Source organism: Pteropus medius, unplaced genomic scaffold, assembly GCF_902729225.1.
Source record: "Pteropus medius unplaced genomic scaffold, Ma_sr-lr_union100, whole genome shotgun sequence".
Lineage (NCBI taxonomy): Eukaryota > Metazoa > Chordata > Mammalia > Chiroptera > Pteropodidae > Pteropus > Pteropus medius.
The window spans coordinates 44,928,888-44,951,635 of record NW_024344378.1 but is presented as its reverse complement, the minus strand read 5'-3'; the positions used below and the strand labels follow the sequence as shown (position 1 = coordinate 44,951,635).

At 39.7% G+C, this 22,748-nt stretch overlaps 1 protein-coding gene across 3 annotated transcripts in view; it reads right to left on the bottom strand.

The window, feature by feature from the left end:
• Positions 1 to 1,339: 1,339 nt before the first annotated feature.
• SGPL1 (sphingosine-1-phosphate lyase 1) overlaps positions 1,340 to 22,748 on the bottom strand; it is a 50,331-nt gene continuing 28,922 nt past the window's right edge. For all 3 annotated transcript variants that reach the window (XM_039872046.1, XM_039872045.1, XM_039872047.1), the window contains exons 5-15: positions 22,287 to 22,434; positions 19,960 to 20,036; positions 18,441 to 18,569; positions 11,938 to 12,026; positions 10,482 to 10,587; positions 8,969 to 9,067; positions 8,137 to 8,286; positions 6,859 to 7,097; positions 5,598 to 5,744; positions 4,496 to 4,616; positions 1,340 to 3,958 (exon numbers count right to left, since the gene is read on the bottom strand). In XM_039872046.1, coding sequence (XP_039727980.1) covers positions 3,818 to 3,958; positions 4,496 to 4,616; positions 5,598 to 5,744; positions 6,859 to 7,097; positions 8,137 to 8,286; positions 8,969 to 9,067; positions 10,482 to 10,587; positions 11,938 to 12,026; positions 18,441 to 18,569; positions 19,960 to 20,036; positions 22,287 to 22,434 — 1,446 coding nt within the window. In that variant the 3' untranslated portion in view covers positions 1,340 to 3,817. The remainder of the gene's footprint in view (positions 3,959 to 4,495; positions 4,617 to 5,597; positions 5,745 to 6,858; positions 7,098 to 8,136; positions 8,287 to 8,968; positions 9,068 to 10,481; positions 10,588 to 11,937; positions 12,027 to 18,440; positions 18,570 to 19,959; positions 20,037 to 22,286; positions 22,435 to 22,748) is intronic.

Sequence of the window (22,748 nt, the reverse complement as noted above, 5' to 3'; positions counted from 1 at the left end):
AGAGGGGCTGTAGCAGGACTCCCTTCCCAGCCTATATGTTAGTAAGGATTACTACCTGTTAAGAGCTAGTTCTCAGTAAAGCTTAATATTAAAACCAAAAAGGTTCGGACAGTGGTCCCCCATCAGCTCCATCTCCGACTTAAATTTTTCTCAATGTGTTTTGATCTGATGATTGTGGATAAGGGGATAGAAGCTACCAGACATGGATATGGACTATGTATTATATCACCTTCTTGCCTCTGCTTATTCTCATGGATCGAAGATTGAAAAACATCAAACTAGAGAGCACTAGTTATATAAAGCGCTTTTATGTGGGACAAAGACACAAGCAACACTCTTTAGAAATAAATGTTTATTCTAAAATTAATTCAAATAATTAAAATTATAGATGATATTGAGATTATGAAAAAGAAGAAATCACAAGAAAAATGAAGCAATTAATCTTAAGAAAAAGCTCTCAAACACCTGACTTGCTTGCCCAGGCTATAGTTGGTGGCTATCAAATTAGGCCTCCATCATTACTTCTGTGACAACTGGGTCTAGCTATAAGTGGTCTGTTGCTACCAAGAACCTAGAGAAGGCAAAGGGACTCCTGGCTATAAGAAGCTGGTACAAGCATCCAGACATCATTTCTTGGATGGGCCAGGCCTCCTAACCAAGCATATCCTGGTCCCTCTCTCTCTATTGTTTACCCCAAAGCAAATAGGTGCTCATGGAACTGAGTCATTTGGCAGAAAACTATAACCAAGACTACATTCCTCAGCTTGATTCTGGCAAAGTATGAATGGGCTGAAAGCTAGAATAAAAAGCTTGGTTATCTGAATGACAGCCTTTGGAATCTGAGTGACCCTTTGGAAAGACTTTTCATTTCTTAGTCATAAATGGAATAAGACATCCAGCAGTTACAGGTGCAATGACACTCTGAGGGTTTCTATCAGCTCCCAAACCAAATGCAGGGTTTAAAGTCAGTGTCCTTGGGTTAGACAGAGCCATTGTCCAGGTAGCTGAAGACTACCTCAAATGGCTCAATCCATCATTAAGGTGTAAGTAGAAGTTGGTGATGAAGATGACAGAAAACATAAGGCAGGGTCCTGGCCCTGGGGAATTAAAGACCTGAGTTCCAGAGCGCCTTAAAACAGGTATTACCATTACTCCTGGCAGAGCTATGAAAATGCTGGGAATTGGGCAGGAGTGCTGCTCATTCATTCACTTCTTTGGCCCTGATAGCCCCACAAGGGGGCGATCTCTCACCAGCAGCCAGTTCAAGAGCTGCCAGTACCCCATCTGGGATCACACATGTGTGCCTAAATAAATAAATGAATGCAACCATCCACAACAATTATGATTTGGGACATTTAATTACTTAATTGCTTTTTAAGAGATTATTGCTGCAATTAGGTGAAGGGGTTGGTTAAAGACAAAAGATTTAAAGGGGACAAGTACCATTTTCCAAGTATTAAACAATATTAAAAGTGTCATGGTAGTATGTACAGGGGACTACTTACTTCTAATGCAGAAACAAGACAGTACAGTTTTTGCAGAGTTTGTGACATCTGCTAGCAACGTGATATCACCTAGACATTCCGGCCACCTCTGCTAGAGACTGGGTGTTACTACGTGCAGATACACACAGAATGGAAAGCCCACAAGAGTTAAGCCAAACTAAGGCTCATGATCATAAATTAAAGTGGCTACAGTAGGTCCTTTGAAAAGTACCCCCACCATCACCAACCCTACCCCACCCTGGGCAGCAATGTTGTCATAGAACAGAGGAAGGTCACGGGAGACGATAGAAGCAATGGAACACTCTGTAGGGCACATGCTTCTCCATTTTAGCAGCTGACAAACCACAGTGGTGCCTGCTGGGTGGGTCTGGGGTCCCTGGACTTCCTCCAACATAATGAATGCACTGGAGACGCAACAGACAATTCATGTACAGCTCTAACCACACCTCTTCTCAAGAGGTACCCACCAGTTCACAGCAACTGGAGGGAACATTACCCCCAAGTCCAAAAGATCTGAGTTTCTCCCTCTAACACACACACACATACGCACGCACGCACACAGCGCCCAACCATTCTTGGAACCCACAATGGACAGGAGGAAACACACATACACACCAGCCCTGCAAAGACATGCCCAGTCACAGTTTTATGCAGGAAGTACAGTGCTAAAGAACAGTTCAGACAAAAGTGGTAAGGAGCTCGGGGAAACATCTGGTTGTCTTGGCTTTCCTGGCCACCAGCATACCAGTGAGGGAGGCGAGAAGATGCTAGCCTAGAGAGACTGAATATTCAAGAGTCCCTGAGAAGGGTAATGGAACAGAGAAGTTTTTCCTGACTTATCCTAAGTATTCCCTTAACCAAATAAAAATCTCAAAGACTGATCCATCCCCCACCCCCTCCATGGCCTGGGTTAGGAATAGCCTACCACTGCTCCCTGCTGAGGAAAAAGGCACACAAGAGATATGTCATCATTAGGACAGTGGCTCAACCTAGATCCTGGCCCCATGCAGGGAAGAAGAGGGTAGGAAGTGGGTGCAGGGTTTGGTCCTGTCCCTGCACCACCCTGAGCAACTAGTCTTATGGAGAAATCCCAGACTCTAGGCTACAACTGACACCATCATGGTTTCCTATTCCAAAATGTTTATCTCATCCTAGCCAGGGCTGAGAAGCGTCCAGTACCTGAGGCTAAACTGCCATAGTACCTTTGGGAGCTGAATAAATGGGGAGAAGGCAGGAAGAACACACTAATGGAGAGAGAAATTTTTCCTTGCCTTGGGGGCTCTCTGACGCCCTCCTTGCACCATCTAGGGTAAATCAAGGCAACTTGTGAAGGTGCTTTGAGTCTCATACACGATGGCTTAAAGCACTGGGTGAGGGGAGGACCACACCAACTTTGGTGACATATATTTGCATCTGGGTGCTCATCCTACTCTGATTACTCAGAAAAGTATAGGAAAAGGTCTGGTTTCTGATCATCTTCAGCTCCGGAGAGGGCTCACGTGTGCTCCGAACACTGCCAGTTCAGAGGCAGCACTAGGACCAGGAAGTCCTACATCCTCTGGGAACCACATTCTTTTCCTAGCCCACGGAAACAAGAACAAACCGGTGAGAGCACAATTTCAAATAAGAATCTCCAAAGATGGTGGCAACCAAGTATCAAATAAGGACTGCACTCCAGAAGAGGACAATGGACCACTCCATACCCTGCCTTGACAGGCTGACCACTGCTATCCTGCATAATAGCAATAATGGCCTGATCGGTCATGTCCTGGAAAAATAAAATGAGTTACAATAAAAGTCAGTCCAAGAGAAACAACTAAACTACTCAAAGAGCCAGGCTGAAAAAGCCTCCTGCTTAGAGTATACCTAACACTCACTGGAGGAAACGTGTTATGTGACTGCTTCCCATGTGACCATCCAATCTGCCTGAGATACCAAGGAAAACCTTTTTCTATCTCATAAACTGTATCCCAGCTTCCCTAAGAAATCAGGACAGGTCAGAACTGCCACACGATTCAGTGAGGTTGAAAGTTAGAGAGGTTAGAGAAGGAAATGGTTAAAACAATTCCTAGGATGACATTTAAACCAAGGGCAAAATAATTACGTAATGGAATCCTCCAGGGTCTTCATATGAAAAAAAAACACAAAAGGATGCTGAAAGGAGGAACAAGAGTTCTGAGGATCGAGCTGTCTCGTGGTCGGTCTTCCTGTGCTCTATGGAGCAAGACCAGATGTTGAAACTGTGTGGCCTCTTCAACACCCCTAGAACCTTCTGAAGCCAGAAGTTCCTCGGGGCTCGAAAGGGTCCGGGCTCAGCGGGGTTTTGGAGTGCCATTCATCTGGCTGCCCTGAGTTACAGTGTCTGTGCTGAAAAGGCTGTCCAAGAAGATGGAGGACAATTCTGCTACCTGGTTTCTGTCGACGGTGGTTTGGGCCATGCCGTAGATAGCACCCTACAAATGCAGCCAAAGAATCGCAGTCAGTGATGAAGGGACAGGAGTGGTTATGACCTCCCTCTCCCCCAGCCTTGCCCTCCATGTGCCCCGCTCTCCCCTACCCCATTCCCACCCCTGGCTGCATTTGATCAAAAGACAATGGCTTTCATTGGTACATCTTCACAAGTACTTGCCAGTCTGCCTTTCTGCCCAAAGGAACAATCCTATGGGATTTGCTATAGAAAAAGCCACTGAATACAGGTTTATTGTCATTCCTGTGTCAAATTTTTCTTTGCAAATGGACACTATCATCAACTGCCTTTGTATACCACTTCCAAATTTATAAGGTGCTTTATATATACTATACCTCATTTGAAACTAAAAAACCCTGAGAATGGGTAAGGCAGACATCATCAGCTCCAAGTAAATAAGGAAACAGGTTTGTGGATAAGGAACAGAGACAGGAACAGACTCAAGGTCATCTGATTCTTTCAAACCACCCCTCTCCCCAACACCTAAACTTCCACAGGAAGAAAAAACCCCACGTGTCCCTACCATTCCTGTGGTCTTTGCTTTAGGGTTCTTCATAATCTGAGTGACAGATTCCCGGATGTCCTTTAGGAACTGTATGGCTACACGCTTCCGGGTGTGTACCAACGTGACGCAGAAGTGAATACTACGGGTGAAGAAAGAGACACAGAGAGGTGAGCCTTGGAAAAAGGAAAAAAAAATTCTAAAATAAAGCAGCCCCCAATAAAGGAATGGACAGGTTGTTTCTTCATGTTATTTGTGACAAGTGTAGTCATCCAAATTATACCCAGCCCTGGGCATCAGGGTTCTCAAATAAATGGGTTGTGAAGCCCGGGCTGGCATGAGGTTTTCTCAGCGTGATCGAGAACCAACCTGATAGAATGAATACAGCTGGCTGTTTTGTCCCACCCCTCCCCTCAAGAACTGTTCACCAGTAGTCCTGCACCCATGTGACCACCAGCGGGATGCTTTTATCTTAGATGATAAACCCTCATGGTGATAGGGACAAAGGCTGGGGTCTTAAAGGATGTGAGGGCAAAAAATAAACTTTAACTTCCCCTGGAGAGAGATTGGGGTACAGAACGATTGTGAAGAGGAAAAAGCAGAGTCCAGATAGGACTGGCAATGGTGCCAACATGTGAGAGGATTAGGGGTATGTGGAGGAGACCAAAGTAACCTATTCTGTTGGGTAGAGTGTTTACTTAAAGGCATCAAGGAAGATTAGGTTAGAAAAACATACTAAAGAAGACAGTAGCAGGCCTGAATGATTAGAGGCCGACTGGAAGATTTTGAGCTAAGTACTACTCAAGTAACGAGTCAGTTTAGAAGAGCCACCCGATGACAGACTGGAGAGGACTGAGCCTAGAAAGAGAGTGGGGATGGAGGGATTTTATGACTGACTGCTGATCTCAAGAGGCCGCTACCTAATTTTGCCAGAGTCTAAAGCTAATGGTCTTATTTTGATACTGAATAACTCCAGGTGACAAGACAGAAATCCTATAGATACTACAGTTGCCACTACAGTGCTGGGCTCCAGCAGTTAAGCTCTACACTCAGGTCACCTTATTACCCAAGTTCTTCAAAAGTCATGGAGCAAAGGAAGGAAAAGAAGATTCTTCCAGCTTACCTGGATGGGAACTGCAACTGGTTCAAGTTCCACCCCTTAGCAGTCATCAGGTTAAATAGTCGGTAGATGTCAAAATCACGGGAACCCAGAGCAATGACTGACAACTGAGGATTCCCCAAAACAAAGATGCCTTTGATATTTTCCAGTCTTAAAACAAACGAGAAAAGGAACAAAAAGAAAATTCAGCCACATCTATTCCTCTGGTCATCATCTCTTTTAATCAACTACTGTCTCCCTTAGAACACAATCTAACCCTTCAGGGCATTAGTATTCTCATCTTCCAAAATAAGGTGGCTAGACTGCGATCGGTGGATCCTACACTGCACAAATATTCAAAGGCTCAGACCCCACTTAGATTCAGTGAATCAAATTCACTGGCTCCTAACCCAACTCCCAAATTATGATATGCCTACCAGGGGCATCTGAGGCATAGAAGATGTACTTTTTAAAAAAAAAACCTGCAAAAATAATCTATCTCCCAGTTTTAACAAGTCATATATATAATCCCTAAAGCAAGAAATGACATAGCAGTTCTCAACAGACTGGTATGAGACATGCCCACTGGTCACTTTCATTCACCCTCGAGACGCTGAAAAAGCCTCCCCAATCCTGGTGATACACAGAGAAACAGGTGGGTAATATGTAAACAGATGTGCTAGACAAAGCACGCAGCCTAGTTCTAGCCTTAGTTTAACCTGAGATTTCATCACCCTACTCCCTGTTCCTTCTATCTCCTCATCTCCTCAACCCTCAATTCTGTTCTTAGTCCAATGATTCTCCAAGTATGATTCCTAGACCAGCAGGCATCAGCATCCACTTCCTAGGGGACTTCCTAGAAATACAAATCCTCAGACCCTCCCCCACTGTTCCAGATGTACTGCATCAGAATTCTAGGAGTGGGGCCCAGCAATCTGCATTTTAACAAGCCCTCCTGGTGATGAGGGTGCATGGTCAAGTTTGAGAACCACTGTCTTAACCATTAAACTGTCCGTCAGCACTTGGTAAGAGCTGCCAGTTAAGACATCCTTGGAAACAAGGTGGCCTACCAATGAAGGCCAGATTTGAACCTCCAAGTCACAGCAGAGCAAGGGCTCTTATCCTCCCAGCCCAGCACCACACTCTACAGCTGTGGTCCTAAACCCTTGGTCTCTTAGGAGACAGAAAATGGGCTGGGACTAGGAGTGCTCAGCCAGGCAGAGGCCTTGAGCCCAGCAGCAGACGAAGCAAGAGACAAGGTAGAATCCCAATCTTCCACACATACTCTGACTTGAGGAAGCGAGCAGTTTTGATGATCTGTTTGGTAGCTTCAACATAGCCGCTCTCACCGAAGTGCATCAAGGTAGCCCAGCAGGCTGCACTAATGCCACCAGGCCTTGAGCCTGCAATGGTTGGGGAAGCGTAGATGCCACCCTGCCAATCTGGATCAACGAAGAACTGAAAGCTCCTGTACTTCTTGTCACCGTATAACAGCACTGAAGAGCCTTTGGGGGCATAGCCATACTGAGGAGGGAAGAAGCAGACAGGTGAGTGTATAGTGCTATATGGCAGACCTGTCTGGAAACTCATCACACAAATTTCTCCTTCACTTGTTAGTTTCTCTATGTTTCCCACTCACGTTAAAAATTCAAAGTTAGAAAGTTAAAGGGTAGAAGGAACTGAAAGGATGGAGCTGAAATTCTCTATTTTAGGGATGAGGAATCTGAGGCCCAGGAAGAACAGCACCTTGACCAGTTAATCGGTTTACTTCCCCTCCCCCACCCAGTATGTGGTTTTCCTTATTGAAAACATTACTCTGGAGTGGTATCTCAGTATGGACACAAAGATAACTTTCCCCTGGAAGCCAGGGAAGGATGGAATTCAAGTCTCTTGGAACAACTGAAATCACGATCTGACTCCCTTCTGATCTTTTTTTGCTTAGTATTACACTTTCTTTTTAAGAATATCATGGTGCTCAGAATCTAGAAGCTACTTAATTCAGCTTTAAAATAAACTGATCTAGACTTTACCTCTGTCCACAAAGTGTGGCAGGCATGGACATTTCAAACATTTGACAAGTCAAACATTCAAACAATGTTTGACAAGTCAAACATTCCTGAGCATGGTAAGTTCTTCCCTTTTTCCCAAGGACTCTTCCATCAACATACTCCTGTCACTTAGCTGCAGGAGCCCCAGGAGCATGGGAGCTGCAGCGCTAACATACCTCCTTCTCTCTCAGGAATTCCAAAATCAACCTCACTTCCACCCTCACCCAAACAACCTCGAGGCTTTAGGGAATTCTTTTATAAGGGCCACTGCACTAGCAGGTCCATTACATACAGAAATTCTCTCAGCCATAAGACATAAAGATAATAGGTTCCTTTCCACTACTGCTTTTCACCTCTATCACTATACCTTATCACTTGAATCAGCTGCCCTGGTGAGAACAAGGAGCCAGATTTAATTTTACATACTGGGGGGAAGCTAATGCTTTAACCAATTATAATAGTCAAAATAATCAATTGTCAACTTTGATTAACATTTGTTCTCTTCCATAGCTCACCTTATGGGTGTCCGCTGAAATGCTGGTCACACCTTTCACCCGGAAATCAAATGGTTGCTCCAGTGGGTATCCTGCTTTCTCCATGAAGATGATGAGGAAGCCCCCCAGACAAGCGTCTACATGAAGAGGTATTTTGTATCTGACAGCCAGCTGGTCCCCAAAAAACAAAGACAACGCGAGAATTTCATTTTAGCCCTAAAACAAAAACTCTGCAAGATGTGGGTGGAAACATGGCTATAACCATAAGGCTATCATGCACCATGTTTTAAAAAACTGGCTACTTTTGACATTCCTAATAAAAGCTCATCTTTCTAATGTAGTTAGCCTTTAAAATAATTCATCAGAAATGTGGTAGCTATTTTATATTTGAATATGCAAGGCTTCCAACTCATGGCAAAATCAAGCAGGAAATGAGTTGTACTGATTTAGGCTGCCTCTGGAGGAGGAAAAAGGTTCTGCTTTATTAACTGCAGAGTACGAAAGGACCCGGGGGCGGCAGGGTGCTATGGGGCAGCATGTTGAGTACCACTCTCTGGCAGGCATGCTCCTAAATGATGATTATTTCCTAACCTGAATCGAAATGTCAGTCCTATTTCGGAATATCCAATTTAAACAAAGGCTTCTTCCTTTTATTATCTCTCCCCCATAGCAAAAGCTAACTTTCAGAGGCTCCGAACAGAGCTATAGGCTTACCACAGAGCTAAGGAGAGCCATCCATCACTACTGTGTTAAAATCTAACTCAAAATCGCTTCTATCTGCCAAGTACTGTACCATGAGATTCTATTTAAAAATTTTAATTTGACTGCCTAGGAGCCCATTCCTCTCATGTACCTTGGCCACTTCAGGGACAGGATCTATCACACCGTGAGGAAACTGTGGGGTGGAACAGACGAGCATGGCAGTGTTCCTGGAGATGGCTCTTCTCATTGCCTAGGGTTTAATGTCGAAAGGAAAATAAGCATCCACGTCACAGTTACTCTTCCTATCACTGCCGAAATTAATCTAGGCTACTAACTTAGAATTTCAGTTCCGCTAGTGCCCTCTCCTTCACCTCTCCAACCTGGGAGAAGACCACCTCCCCACCAAGGTTGTAAAAAACAAACAAGGCCAGGTGAGTCCATTTCAAGAAAATGGTCTGAGAGCACAATACAAAAACAGCAAAATCATTGTGGAGATAAAAGAATACTGGGCTAAGAAGAAAAAGAGACAAATACCCCACCTACTAGCAGTGAAACCTAGAGTAAACCACTTCGCCCAATCCGTTTCCTCAGCTGTGAACTGCAATAACACTAACAGCTTCTATGACCTTCTTGGGTATCATAAGGTTCAAGTGCAATTCTGATAGCACTCTGAAAACTGGAAAGTTCTACACAAATGCAAAGCATAGAAATAATTACTAAAGGAGTATTATTCACCCTTAAAAAGAAATCCTGCCATTTGCAACAACATGGATGAACCTGAGGGACATTATACTAAGTTAAATAAGCCAGGGACAGAAAGATAAATATTGCATGATCTCACTTATATGTGGTATCTAAAACAGTCAAACTCATTACAGCAAGAGTAGAATGGTGGTTGCCAGGGGCCAGAGCATGAGGGAAATGGGGAGATGTCAGTCAAGGGATACCAAGTCTCAGTTACGCAAGGTAAGTTCTGGAGATCTAATGTATTGCCATTTGACTATTTAACAAGTATTGTTAATACTGCATTGTATGCTTGAAATTTGCTGAGAGATCTAGTCTTAAGTATTCTAACCATTAAAAAAGAAAGAAAATGGTAACTATGTGAGGTAATGTGTATGTTACTGATTGTGATTATTTCACAATGTACACTTACATAAAATATTAACTTGTACATCTTAAATATATACAATTTTTTCTTTGTGAATTAATTTGTCAGTTAATATCTCAATAAAGAAGAGGGGGATAATGCTAGTGCTAATAAACAGGAATAGTTCAATTCTGAAAAAAAAAAAAAGGTACTATTATCATAGCAATGGTACTATAATTCATGCCAATCAAAACCACAGTGAGAGTCTCGGGCCAAGTTAGTCCATGCTCATTTTACAAACAGAGAAGAGAAAGTGATGGTACTATAAGAAAGCCCAGGTCTTTAAAGTCTCCAGTTAGAGACTAGATCACCTTCTTATTAGAATTCACCAATCTATGAAAAGATGAGGCTGCAACCAATCATCACTGCCAGTGGTCGTTTTTGCAACTGTGGCTACTAGAATCAAAGGTATTTTGAGCCGATCTGCATGTGACACTGGAAAAAATAATCAATCGGGTAGCATTTCCTGCTTCTCACATCCCAAGGCCGAAAATGGCCTTTCAAAGGAACTCACCCGAACATCCACCTCCATCATTTTGTTCAGTGGAACCCGTATAATCTTCATCCCGAAATAATGGGCTGCTTTACTAAATGCAGCATGGGCACTTTGGGGGGCCACACTAAATGACAGGGAAGAAGAGAATAACAAAATCCAGATCAAAATGAGGTTCAAGAGAGAGCATAGTTAGCAGCTAATCTAACTCATCAGGAGTAAACTTCTAATAATTTTTCCTCAAATTTTAAAAAATGCTTATATATTTACTTTTTAAACATAAAAGAAGTCAACTGATACTCTAGAGAAATCTCCCTACTATTTAGGAAACCATTTTGCAATAGGAAGAACTCAGAAGTAATCCCACAGCAAGGGATCCAAAGCATAAATTAGGCTGACAGGTAAAAGGGACAGAAACTTTGGATCAGATCAAGTGGAACCTTCTAGTGGTTGTCTATCCAAAGATTAAATAGGTACCTGAGTGGAGAGCAAGCTTCCTGAGATGTTCAAGGAAAAAAATGTAAGGTTGTGTGGCAGGGATATTACAGCAGCAGCCAAGCATCAGGTCAGTGGTCCCCTCCATCTCTGAAAGACCATGACCCTATGAAAAACTAAAATCTCCATTTTCACTACACACTTGGAAGCAGCATTTCAAATAGTATTGAAAAAGAAAAGTGAGTCACAGTTAAGTATTTGCTTCCAGACGTCTCTCAGTTGTTCAACTTTTATAATTCATCTGTTCTCTTTAAGGAAGAAAAACCTCTAATACTGAGTAAGTACCAGGCACTAAAGATTTATGTTTGAAGAAAGATGGCAGCCTGATTTGTTTTCTTAGGCTAAGTATGAATCAGCATGAGATCATATGCAACAAAACCCTTAGTCACTTGCAGGAAAAACGTTAACCCAAACAACGTAGTATAAACAAACTGTACAAGGAGGGTCTAGAGAAAAAAAATGCAACCGAGTACCAAAATTATGTCCGTGGGTACAATATGGGTAAATCTCAAAAAGATTTTGAAACATTTTACTCCCAGAAAACAGCCCTCAGGCTAAAATTTTCTTAGGGAGCACCCCAAGGCAGCCTATTATATTTAACTAACTTTCACTGAACTAAGAAAAGCAGAGAGTTTTCCTTAGGCTCCAGGTAATTTATTATAAATATCACAGAATTCAAAGATATAGTCCTGTCATTGTCACTTTTAGAAAAAGAATCTCATTCTTGCTTACAGCATATACCATATAACAAACTGGGAGGGGGAGGGGGTGATCTTGAAAATTAACTGGCTGATCCACCTAGGATTTGCTAAATATGAAGGGATAAAGGTCAAGGGCACAGGACAGAAAAAAAAGAGGACTGGACTTGCCAGAGGAAGAGAAGAAGTAGAAAACAGATCGTCAGTCTGTTTCATACAGCAGTATTCCAAATAGACAAATTTAGCGGGGTGTGGATGTGGGAGAAGCAACCACACATACATACATTTCTGGAGTTTTGATCCCATTCTCTAAGGCCAGGTCCCGATAAGCTTTGCAGGCCATCAGTATGCTTTCTGTCCCCCCAGAGGTCACCTGTAAAAAAGAAGAGATGTCATCCATAAAAGGCAGTTAGAGCTGTCAGCATGCACTTCCTGCCCTGATATCTGATGCAGAAACAGTTAACGTCTTGCATGCCACAGAATAGACACTACTATGTCTTCCAGAAGGAAAATTCTGCTTTGTTGACTAAGCACAATCTTGGCACAGGAGAAGAGTAAAAACTACAAAATAAGAATGAGCAGAAGCTCTGCACTGTCTGGACAAACTTACGTCTGCCCAGATCTGTGCACAATCCATTTCTGCATTAATTTGTCCGGCTGCAGATAAGTTAGGGCATTTCACGCCATTCAAAAGCATCAGGATTACTGACTTTGATTTAAATTTTCAATGCCCATTGAAGAATGTAAAACTGTGAAGTTACAATTCTAGTAAACTATGTAATACATTAAAAGACCAACACAGGCATTCCAAAGTGAACCTGTGGCTTTTAACAAATTTGAAAGAGAGAAAAGCAGAAGCCTCTACTTAATTTATTATCTTACTTATCTGAAATCAAAACAAAATTCCTAATGTTTTTAAAGGAAATAAAATGGTTTCCTGAAACTAGGTCTAGCCTCTCTGACATAGGCAAATTTCTTTACCAGAGTTGAAAACAAAAAGGTTCAGAGATTATTTCATTCATCCTATTGTCCTCACTGGACTACAAACTCATGAAAGTGGGGACTAATCTGTTCATAGCAATATTCCCAGCACCTACCCTAGTAGCTGACACTTAAGAGACCCTCAATTAACATTTCTTAATGCCAGATTTGACTCTTAGTAACCCTGACTAACGAAGGCACATCAGAGTCTTCTGGCTATCTTTTGCTAACATCTAAAAACAAATAATTTTAAAACAAACAAGAAAAAAAGACTCATAGCACTGAGTTAGGTAGATATTTTCTTAAATTTATCGTTTCTGAAGATTCATACAATGTTACAAACCTTTTTCATTTTACGGATGAGAAAACTGAGCCACTGAGAGACTGAAGTAATTCACCTAATGTCACCCATTACGTTTTTGTATTTAGTGTAGCTTAATATGAGATGGAATGAGAAAGGGTGGTTACTGAAATTTCCCAGAATAATATCCACATGTAGGACAAAAAGAGCATTGGATACAAAATGCCAGTGGTCAAGAGTTACATGGAAGATTAGCTGAGAAAAGTTAGGTTTTGATTCCGGAAGTCTTCATGAAACAGGTATCCAAAGTAATGTAATGAACTTGGGCACAAGATACTTATTGTAGGTTTCTGCATTTTTATGCTGGAGCAGACAAAATTCTTACAGCTGTCAGCTCTGCAAATCAGTAGCCTATTCTGTGGTCTAGCATAAAACCTCAGAATGTCACATGAGGAACCAACCCAGTTATGAAGAAAGGCAGGAAAGGACCGACAAAGTCCAGCCTCCAGGACAACGTTTCTTACTGTAGGGCCAGTAATGACCTCAGGAAAAATATTTCCAAATCCTTAGTCACTCACCTCACATATCCTATTTTAATAACTAAACAAATCAACATCATTATCTGTAAGGCTAACACCAGTGTACTTGACTGTAAAAGCAGGAACACCTTAATTCTACTTCTAATTTTCATTTCTGATCCCCAAATTCTATGTTTAAATATGCTGCTACTCTTCTATTTCTCTCTACACCCTTTACACAAAGGAAAACAAAAATTTAGTTGTAAAGTAAGAAGGTACAGACCTCAATAACTACTTGTTATGATAGTCAACTTCTTTCAACATTTATAAAAACTCTCACTCTAACACAGGATATCTATGTCAGGAAACAAGAGAAAACTCTGACCTATTTGGAAATTTTTCTTTTAGATGCTGTTTGGCCCTAATGGCATTTGCATAAGCCAAGACTGTTTTCCTTGCCAACCTAATTTCTTTTGGTATATGAAGTCACCTCTCATCTATTCTGAGGCAAATGAAGTTAATAAAAGTAAAGAAGGTTGAAGAACTAAGGAGCAGAGTTTAATACCTTAATTGGGAATACTCTAAAAACAAGCCAGCCACTTGGCTTTGTCTTCATGTTTTCGACCTTTGAATTCTGAATTTTCTTCACCAAAAGCAGCGCATCAAGAGAAAGACCAAGACAGAGAGATGTACAAAGAGAGAGGAGAGACACTGAGGAGAAACTCGAATAATCTCTGAGGTAATTAGCTATCATATAAAAGTCCTTTAGTATTAGCAGAGACTGGGGATCTTAGACTTTATCCTTCCCAATCCCTGATACGTCCATTAAAAAAGATCAGAGTGGGAGCAACATAGCTTAGCTGTACCAATACCACACACACACACACACCAAAAACAAACAAACAAAAAACACCCTAGCATTGGACTTCTGGATTAAAATTAAAAACTAAAAATTAAAATTAAAAACTTCACAGATCTCTCTCCCAATACCTGTAAGGATGAATAAAAATAAAATTAAAAAAAAAATAGTAAAAATTTGCAATAACAACCGCCAAACAAGGAAAGAAGAGGTAATCTAATGCAATAAACTTCAAATACTGGTAATGAAACAAAACAAAACAAAACAAAACAAAACAACAGAAGTTTTCAAGCCATAGCAGAGAGCAAAACACAGTTCCTAAAAACAAGCCCTAAAAATTGTCCTGGGTGAGTCATCAAAATCCTGAGAATTTTTATTAACACCCCCCCAAATCTTCAAAGAAGCAGGTGGAGGGGCCTTTCCTTATCTTCTTTCCTGATCTTCATATCAGTGAGTGGTGGACATGATGGTAAGGAGAAACAAACAAAAAGGGAAGAGAGAACATCTGGACTGATACTTTAGAATGAAGACTTCAACGACGCAGGATAGGTTAAAGAAATAATCAAAGACCAAACTAGGCAGAGTAAACTCTGGTAGATAACTTTTAACAAATTTCAAGATGAGACCTAGATATGTTCTAACACAGGTGGAACAAAACTTTAGTTGAGCCCTGCCCGCAACCAAATTCTCTCAGACAAGAAATCACCCACCATCCATCAAAACAATTAGAATGTCTAGAGAAAGCCACCTGAGCATGAGCCAACATGAAAGAAAATGGCACAGTAACTATGCAAACACATACAAAGAAAAAAAAATGGTGTGCAAAATAAAAGCTTAACTCTGAAGGTAACCACCCAAGCAACAGAAAGAAATTCCTCATAACTGTTTCTCCCTATAGGATAATATCATAAGAACATGAATTCAAGAAAACAAGAGTTGAAAGATGGGACACCGAAACAACAAAATGAGACTGCAGACTTAAAAAAAAACAAAGTACCAAACAGCACCAATACAGAACTAATTAATACATTAGGAATAGCAAGGAATAAAATTAAACACTGCTTAATGAAAGGTTCACTCAGAGGAGAGGTTTAAGGTAAGTTTAGTGAAACTAGATAAACAAGAGAGAGACTGAAAGATCAAAGTCACTACATGCTAGGAGAACTGTGTCCATCTGACTAGTTGTAGATAATCAAAAAGCATTCAAAGAATGACAAGGATAGATGGCAATTTGTGGAATCATATTCCCTAAGAAGAGCTGAGTAACCTAGGAAAAATGTGGGAAGAGACAATTCAGGGAGAGAGAGGCTTTCAAGTATACAAAGGTCTCACACACCGAAAAAAAAATTATGGAAGTTCTATTTCCAGAAATGTAGATTATATACCTCGGGCAACCCTCTTACCTCAAACAACTAAAGCCTAACAAAACATTTAAATTTTTTTTTACTTCTGCCACTGAGATAACATAGAGGAATATACCGAACTCCCAAACAAAGCAAAATCAAGAATCCTAAAAGGTAAAAGGACTGCTAAAGCTGGCTTTACCTCTTGAAGGTTGCTACCGACCCCTAGAGACCTCAAATTCTTACTCTGACAAATGAACAGGAGATAAATTTAGGGCCTGCCCAAAGTAAGTATTCTCATGGGAAATGGCTGAAAACACTGGAACTAAACCCACACTCTGAGGGGTACAAAAAAGAAACCCCACTAGTACAGAAGAGGACAGCAAGAATAATTGCTTTTCTTGACTCTGATGCTCAGGTAAAGAAAACTAAGACTCTCTCAAGAATGTATAACAAGACAGCGTTTCTGTGAGTCTGTCGTACGAATTCATACTACCTCTGCAGTAAAAAACTACAAGCTGAGAACCGAACTTAAGTTGGTTCCCATGTGGTAGCACTTCCCAGCAATTCTCCAACAACTGGCCGAATAATTACAAGTCTTCTTTGGAAGAACTTTGAACTATGCCTCAAGATTAAATTCCCAGGAAAATGAGTGGCTCGCAGTAAAAAAAAAAGTCACAACTATAAGAATATAAGACAACATAAGTGAAACCAGCAGAAACAGAAAGGTACAGCTCATAAATAATGAAACTGTCAGAGAATATAAAATAATTACGTGTAATACATTTAAACAAAATATAAGCCAAGGAACAATAAAGGACAACCAAGCAGATTAAAAAAAAAAAAAAAAAAAGAATTTTCACAAATGAAAAATATAGTAAATGAAATTGAAAAATGCAATGGAAGAACTAAAGTGTAGATTAGACACAACTAAAGAGGGAATTAATAAAACCCCTGTACTTATCACACAGCTACTGAGAATACCAGTTGTTCTAGGTTTATAGGTTAATCTATTTTTTCTGACTGCTTTAAACACCAATTAAATGTGTGTTAGCCCGTCTCATTCCATCCTTCATGTTTCTTAACCTCTCTTTTGTACTTTATATTTTTTGTCTCTCTGGATTTCTTTCTGGTTAATTTTTTTTTTTAATCAGTCTTGTTCCACAAATTTAACTAAGGAACAATGTGAATATTTTACATAGTTATAAATGAACCAGGGCTCCTTGGACAAATGGCTGATTCTGTGTCTGGAGCAAGAAATGTAGAGTGAATGTGGAATATTTCAGCAAATAAAAATATTTTGTCAAAAAAAAAAAAAGAAAAAAAAGAAAAAGAAGAAAAAAAGGAAGAAGAGGAAAAGAAAGAAAGAAAGCTTTCAAAGACCGCACTGAGTCTACAAAAGCATCCAGGAGCCAAAATTAGTAAGCTCCCACTGGCCAAAAATGGAGCAATTTGGGCATCAATCTGAGTTAACAACTACAACAGTCTGTGTACTTGTGCAGTGTGTCCACTCTACTGTTGACAGGTATTTGAATTACTTCCAGTTTTTAGCTCTCGTGAACAATGCTACTATGAATATACTTCTATCCTGATATACACAGATACTAGTTTTTCTAGGATATATCCTGAGTAGCAGAATTTCAGGGTCATAACCCACGCACCTTCAACTTTACTGGATAAGGCCAAACTGTTTTGTGGTTGTTTAACCTACAGTCTCTTAAAAGTTCACATAGTCTAATGGCACAGAAGAATACCTATGTACTGAAAAAATATCATCTCCCCTCTATGTTACCCTGTTAGTCTAATGCCGTAAGGGAACCCGTTGCTAGATTATAATCGGTTCAGTTTTTAACAGTTTTGGAATTATTTTTTGGAAAATGAATGCTAAGAATACCATTTTTATTAGCTACTGAATATCTGAACATGTCGATTTTCATGGTGCCAACATAAAGTAAAACAACACCGCTTATTGGAAAAAACAAAAAGTAACTATAAAATGTTTTTGTCTTTGGATGGGGCCTTCAATACATCTGTAGACTTTATAATGATTATAAAAGTAATTGATAGAGTTAGCACCTCTAGGTTACCATTACAACATACTGAGATTAATCCATCTATTCTGCATAAGCCAAGATTTAATTTTTTCTAGAGAAGATAATATCAGTTTGTAGTAACAAATCTTAACAAGTTTATTAATCGCAGTTCAGGAAAACTAACAAACATCTACTGGAAAGAACAGCTGAAACAAGGGATCCTCATGTGTGTCTTTAAATATAATGATACCCTCTTCCTTTATTCTGAAAGCAATGAAATGGGATACGATTTATAGCAAAATTGAAAAGTAAACTTCCAGCTCAAGTAAACTGAGAAGCTTCTCAAAAAACTACAAGATGGTTCAACAAAATTACATAGATAAGTGGGTAGAGAGGTAGGTGGGGTGGGTAGACAAAAAAGAGGGAAGGAGAAAAAGAAAGGAGCTGAGAGAGCAGATGTGGCCAAATATTTATGTTTAGTGACTTTAACATGTTCTTTAATCTATTCCAGCAACTTTACGTAGGTTTAAAGTTTTTAAAATAAAAAATCAGAGAGAAAATATCTAGAATATATGCCAAAACGTTGATACTATATGTATTACAAAAATACAGGTATTTTAAAACTGCTCTTACTCTGAATCTTTCTACAATAATCGTGTATTATTCATGTAATTAAAAAAAGTAAAATGACTTTAATAAACTCTTCTATTTTAAGCTAAAAAAATGGTTAGATGCCTCTTGCATATACTTACACATCCACAGGAATTTGGCCCCCCATTGAACAGGGAACAAGCTATCCTCACAATCTCTGCCTCTATCTTCCGTAGTCCTGGGAAGATATCAGGATGCAATGGATTACTCCATGCAAAATCGCCATAAGCCTGCAAAGAAATGCGAGCAGATATGAAGTAAGACAATTACAGCGCATAGGATCAAGAAGCACACACTAAACAAAAGTTTCCAGGTATCAAGCACAACATCAGAAACTAGAAAAATGGTAAGATATGTTTCCCAACCTAAAGAAGACCAAAATATAGTGGAGGAGACAAACTAATTTACAGTGTGGTAAGAGAGGAAGTATAAATGTATGTAGTTAAAAGCACAGACTAAAACACCAAACAAACCCAGTCTTAGCTTTGCCTGTCCCTTCAGCTGTATAATCTTAGGTTGAATAACCTCTCTGAGGCTCAGTTTCCTCATATGCTAAAGGGGATAATTATGGGACTGATCTAATAGAGTTCTAGCAATAAGCAGATAATATATAACATATGCAAAGCACTTAGTAGAGTGTCTGGCACAAAGCAGCTATTTTAAGTGCAATACCAGATGTGTATACATGACAGTAAGGGGCCTTTAAAAAGGGAATAATGAACATCCTGAGTGGTCTGGAGGTGTCTATTGAGTGGAACCGTGAGAGAAGAATGGGAATTCATTACTGAGAACAGGTGCAATAAAGGCGAGACATGAATACAACATAAGAGCAAGGTGTACTCTGTAAAGAGAAAAGGCAGGAGTTAGTGTTTATGGAGGACAGTAATAAGAGTGGTTGAAAAAAACTAGGTAGGAGCTGGCTCAGGAAGGCACTTGTATTTTGTGCTACAGAAGCAGCTTGCATTTTATCCTGTATATTATGGGAAGCCACTGAAGGATGTTTAAGCATAGAAGATTAGAAGATTATGTCAAGATATAGCTAAGCAAAACCTGTAATATTTAGCAAGGTATGAGCAGTTTCATGATTATAATAATCAAATACAAAGACCTTAGAGACCATCAGTCAATGCTAACTTTATATGACAAAATGGAATTTCAAAAATAAATTTGACTAGAAATGGAAGATGCTAAAGGCAACTGTAAAGTCAACAATGACAACAACAACAAAAAATTATTTTATAAGTGAGACTACTGCTCATCCTCAGATGATTTGATTTGAAATTCAGGTAGTATAAAAAATTATAACCAAGTATCTATCCCTTGTCTCTTCTTATCAAATGAAATGTCTTATCATTAATAATCTCAAACAATAGGACTACCTTCCCTGGTAATCTGCCTTCTACACAGAGCATCTATAAGCAATATTTTACTTTATTACAGATTAAAGATGTCTTTGACAATATTATACATATTTACCTGTTTGGGTGAAGAGAAATTTTCTAAACCGGTTTTATTTTAACAATAAACTTTTCTTAATTTTTAAATTATAAAAGGAGAAAAAGTGAGGTAATATAAACTGGCATAGACCACACACACTCTCTCTGAGTACAGGGCATTCACCTTCACCAAGAGCTCGGTGAGCTTCTCCTCCCCATTATACACCGCGCCAGAGGCTCTCCCTTCTTGCCAGAAGATATCTACAAAGAAAGTTAAGATCACTGGGTCAGTAAGCAGGAACTTTTGGGAAGACAAGTTCTCATAAAGAAATACAAGAAACCCCTCTGAGTACAAAAGACAAAAAAGTCGAGTGGCAATCCAAAAGTGGTTTTTATTTAATTACATCAAGAAAGAAAGAATTCCATTAGAGTTATCTCAGCAAAATAAAGATGAAAGATCATCAATTATAACTAACAACAGTGTGTTCATCCCCAACTGCCTTCTAACAGCAGAAGTTTTCTTCTATCTAGACACTCATTTTCTGTTCTCTGTATGGCTTAGGTTGACCTTTTTCTGCAATGTTTCCTTTGTCCCCCCCCCTTCCTATGTAATCACAGAAAGTGTGAGAACTATTATGAGCAGAGTTGGCAGAAAAGAGCAACACAAAAGTGAAATTTCAGTACACTGTATCAGGGTTGGAGTCAGGGAACTGAATCTCCGACTAGACAAGCCACAGTGACATCTTAGTCTCTCTTAGGGACTCTCTTCCAGATGAGCCCAGAAACACATACAGAATTAGCCACCTGCTTCCAGCAACATACACTATAGCATTCAGATCTGGACTACAGTCAACACTGGGATAAAGCTCTGAGGAAAGGTTCCTGAGAATATAAAGGTCTACTTTCTACTTTCTACTTCCTGGCTGAGATTCTAAATTCTACATTGTACCAACAAATCTGTTAATGTGGGCATCTTAGGTCCTTCTAATATCGCATGGCTATGCCCTATTAAAAGTGGGTAGTAAGAGCTATTATAGAAACACACTAACTGAAAACTATAATCATGGGCTCTACAAAGCAAAGATTTTTTAACTCCAACAAGAGAGCAGAGGACTGAGTAGTGAATATCCAGACTAATCCTTCAATCTCACACAATCTGCCAAACTCTGGCTTGCAGCCAGTTTGACTTTCCCACTTCTCTTAGAGGACACTGACCTACACCAGACATGTCTTCAGACCAGAGGTCATCAGACTTTCATAAATAGGATACATAGTTTCATTTCCTATTCTTTTACTGGTGCTACAGAGTACGGCAATGGACAGTGACTTAAAAATGGAAGGGAAGAAAATACAGTGGTAGCAACCAGCCCGCATAAACACAGAAATTCTTACTATACAGGTCTCGAAGTGCTAATCCCTGCTTTATATAATCTATAAATCCTGGGCTGTATCTAATTTTGTACCAGCCAATGTCAAAAACTCAACATATGTCAATTCAACATTTTAAAATATATTTGTTGAAATGCAAACGTGGTATCTTGTGTTGAGTCCCAGAACTTAAAAAAAGGACATTAGTGGAAAAACTGGTGAAATAGGAATAGAATTTGTAGTTTAGTTAATAGTACTATACCAATGTGTATTTTTTAGCTTTGATAAATGTACCAAGATTATTTTAAATGTTAATATCAGGAAAAGCTGGGCAAGGGGCACATGGGAAATCTCTGTATTATCTTTGCATTATTTTCTATAAATCTGAAATTATGCCAAACTAAAAGGCCTACTTTAAGAAAGTATTTCTAATATGACCTTAATCTGTAACAAAATTAATGATCACATTAATTTCTATAATCATTCTTTCAAGTAAGTATTACTATTATTATACCCATTGTAGAGAGACAAATTGAGGCACAGAGAAATTAAGTAACCTACCCAAGATCATATTTTAAGTAGCCAAACCAGGATGTGAATCCAGGCTGATTCCATGAGCTGTTCTCTTAAGCATTAAACTACTTGGTGCATTTGTCTTTCCTATATGTGTGCTCATGTGTGTGTGTTTATTATACAAAACACTATTAACATTCTGATAAACACACATACACACACATCATCTGTGTTTATCTTTTGATGAGAGAATTATAGTGACTTTTCTTTTGTGTCTTTATGAATATTTCACAATTTCCATAATGGATCTGTATTTCAATTAAAAATTATTTTTGTATTTCATTTTTATTACACATATTCTCTTTTAAAAAACAAATGCATCTGTTTTAGTCAGGCTCACAAAAGGAAACAAAACCAAGTTCCACTGTCTTTGAGAATTGTTTGCTGTAAGGATGAAAGATGAATCTAAACATAATTTTTAAAATATGAAATTCAACCTCTGAGACAGGAAGTGGGCCTTGCTGAGCATGTAAGTACCAGGGATGAACTGTTCTTAACCCACGCAAGCATTAAACAACCGCCCCAGCCAGGTTAATGAAGTAGGTGGTATGTATTTGTCGAGAACCGTACCCATAGAGCTGTACTCCTTGAGCTTCTCCAGAACTGCAGATGGGCTCAGACCTTGAGAAGGCAGAACTTTCACATACTCTTTATCCACTTTCAGAAATGACATGTTCTTGCTAATGTCATTCTTGACCTTGTTCAACTCATCTTGGATCTCCAAAGATAAGAAAAACAAAGTTAACGAGGAGATGGAAGAAGACAGTATACAGAGTAGAAGAACCAGTTAAGACACCAAGTCGACCGCCAAAGGCGGGGCACCACACGAGTGCTACAGACAACGGTGGTTGGTATATTTTTTTTTTCTCAAAGAGATATGGTGACAGTTTGTTCAGGCATTTTCTGGCATGTGCAACATTTTCTTAGAAGTCTGAAAAGTCACCTTTCTAAAGGTTAAAGATGCACTCAATTTCTGCCCCCTCCCAGCTCCTTCCTCTGCCAGGTCAACATCACCACTGCTTTACTCAGTTT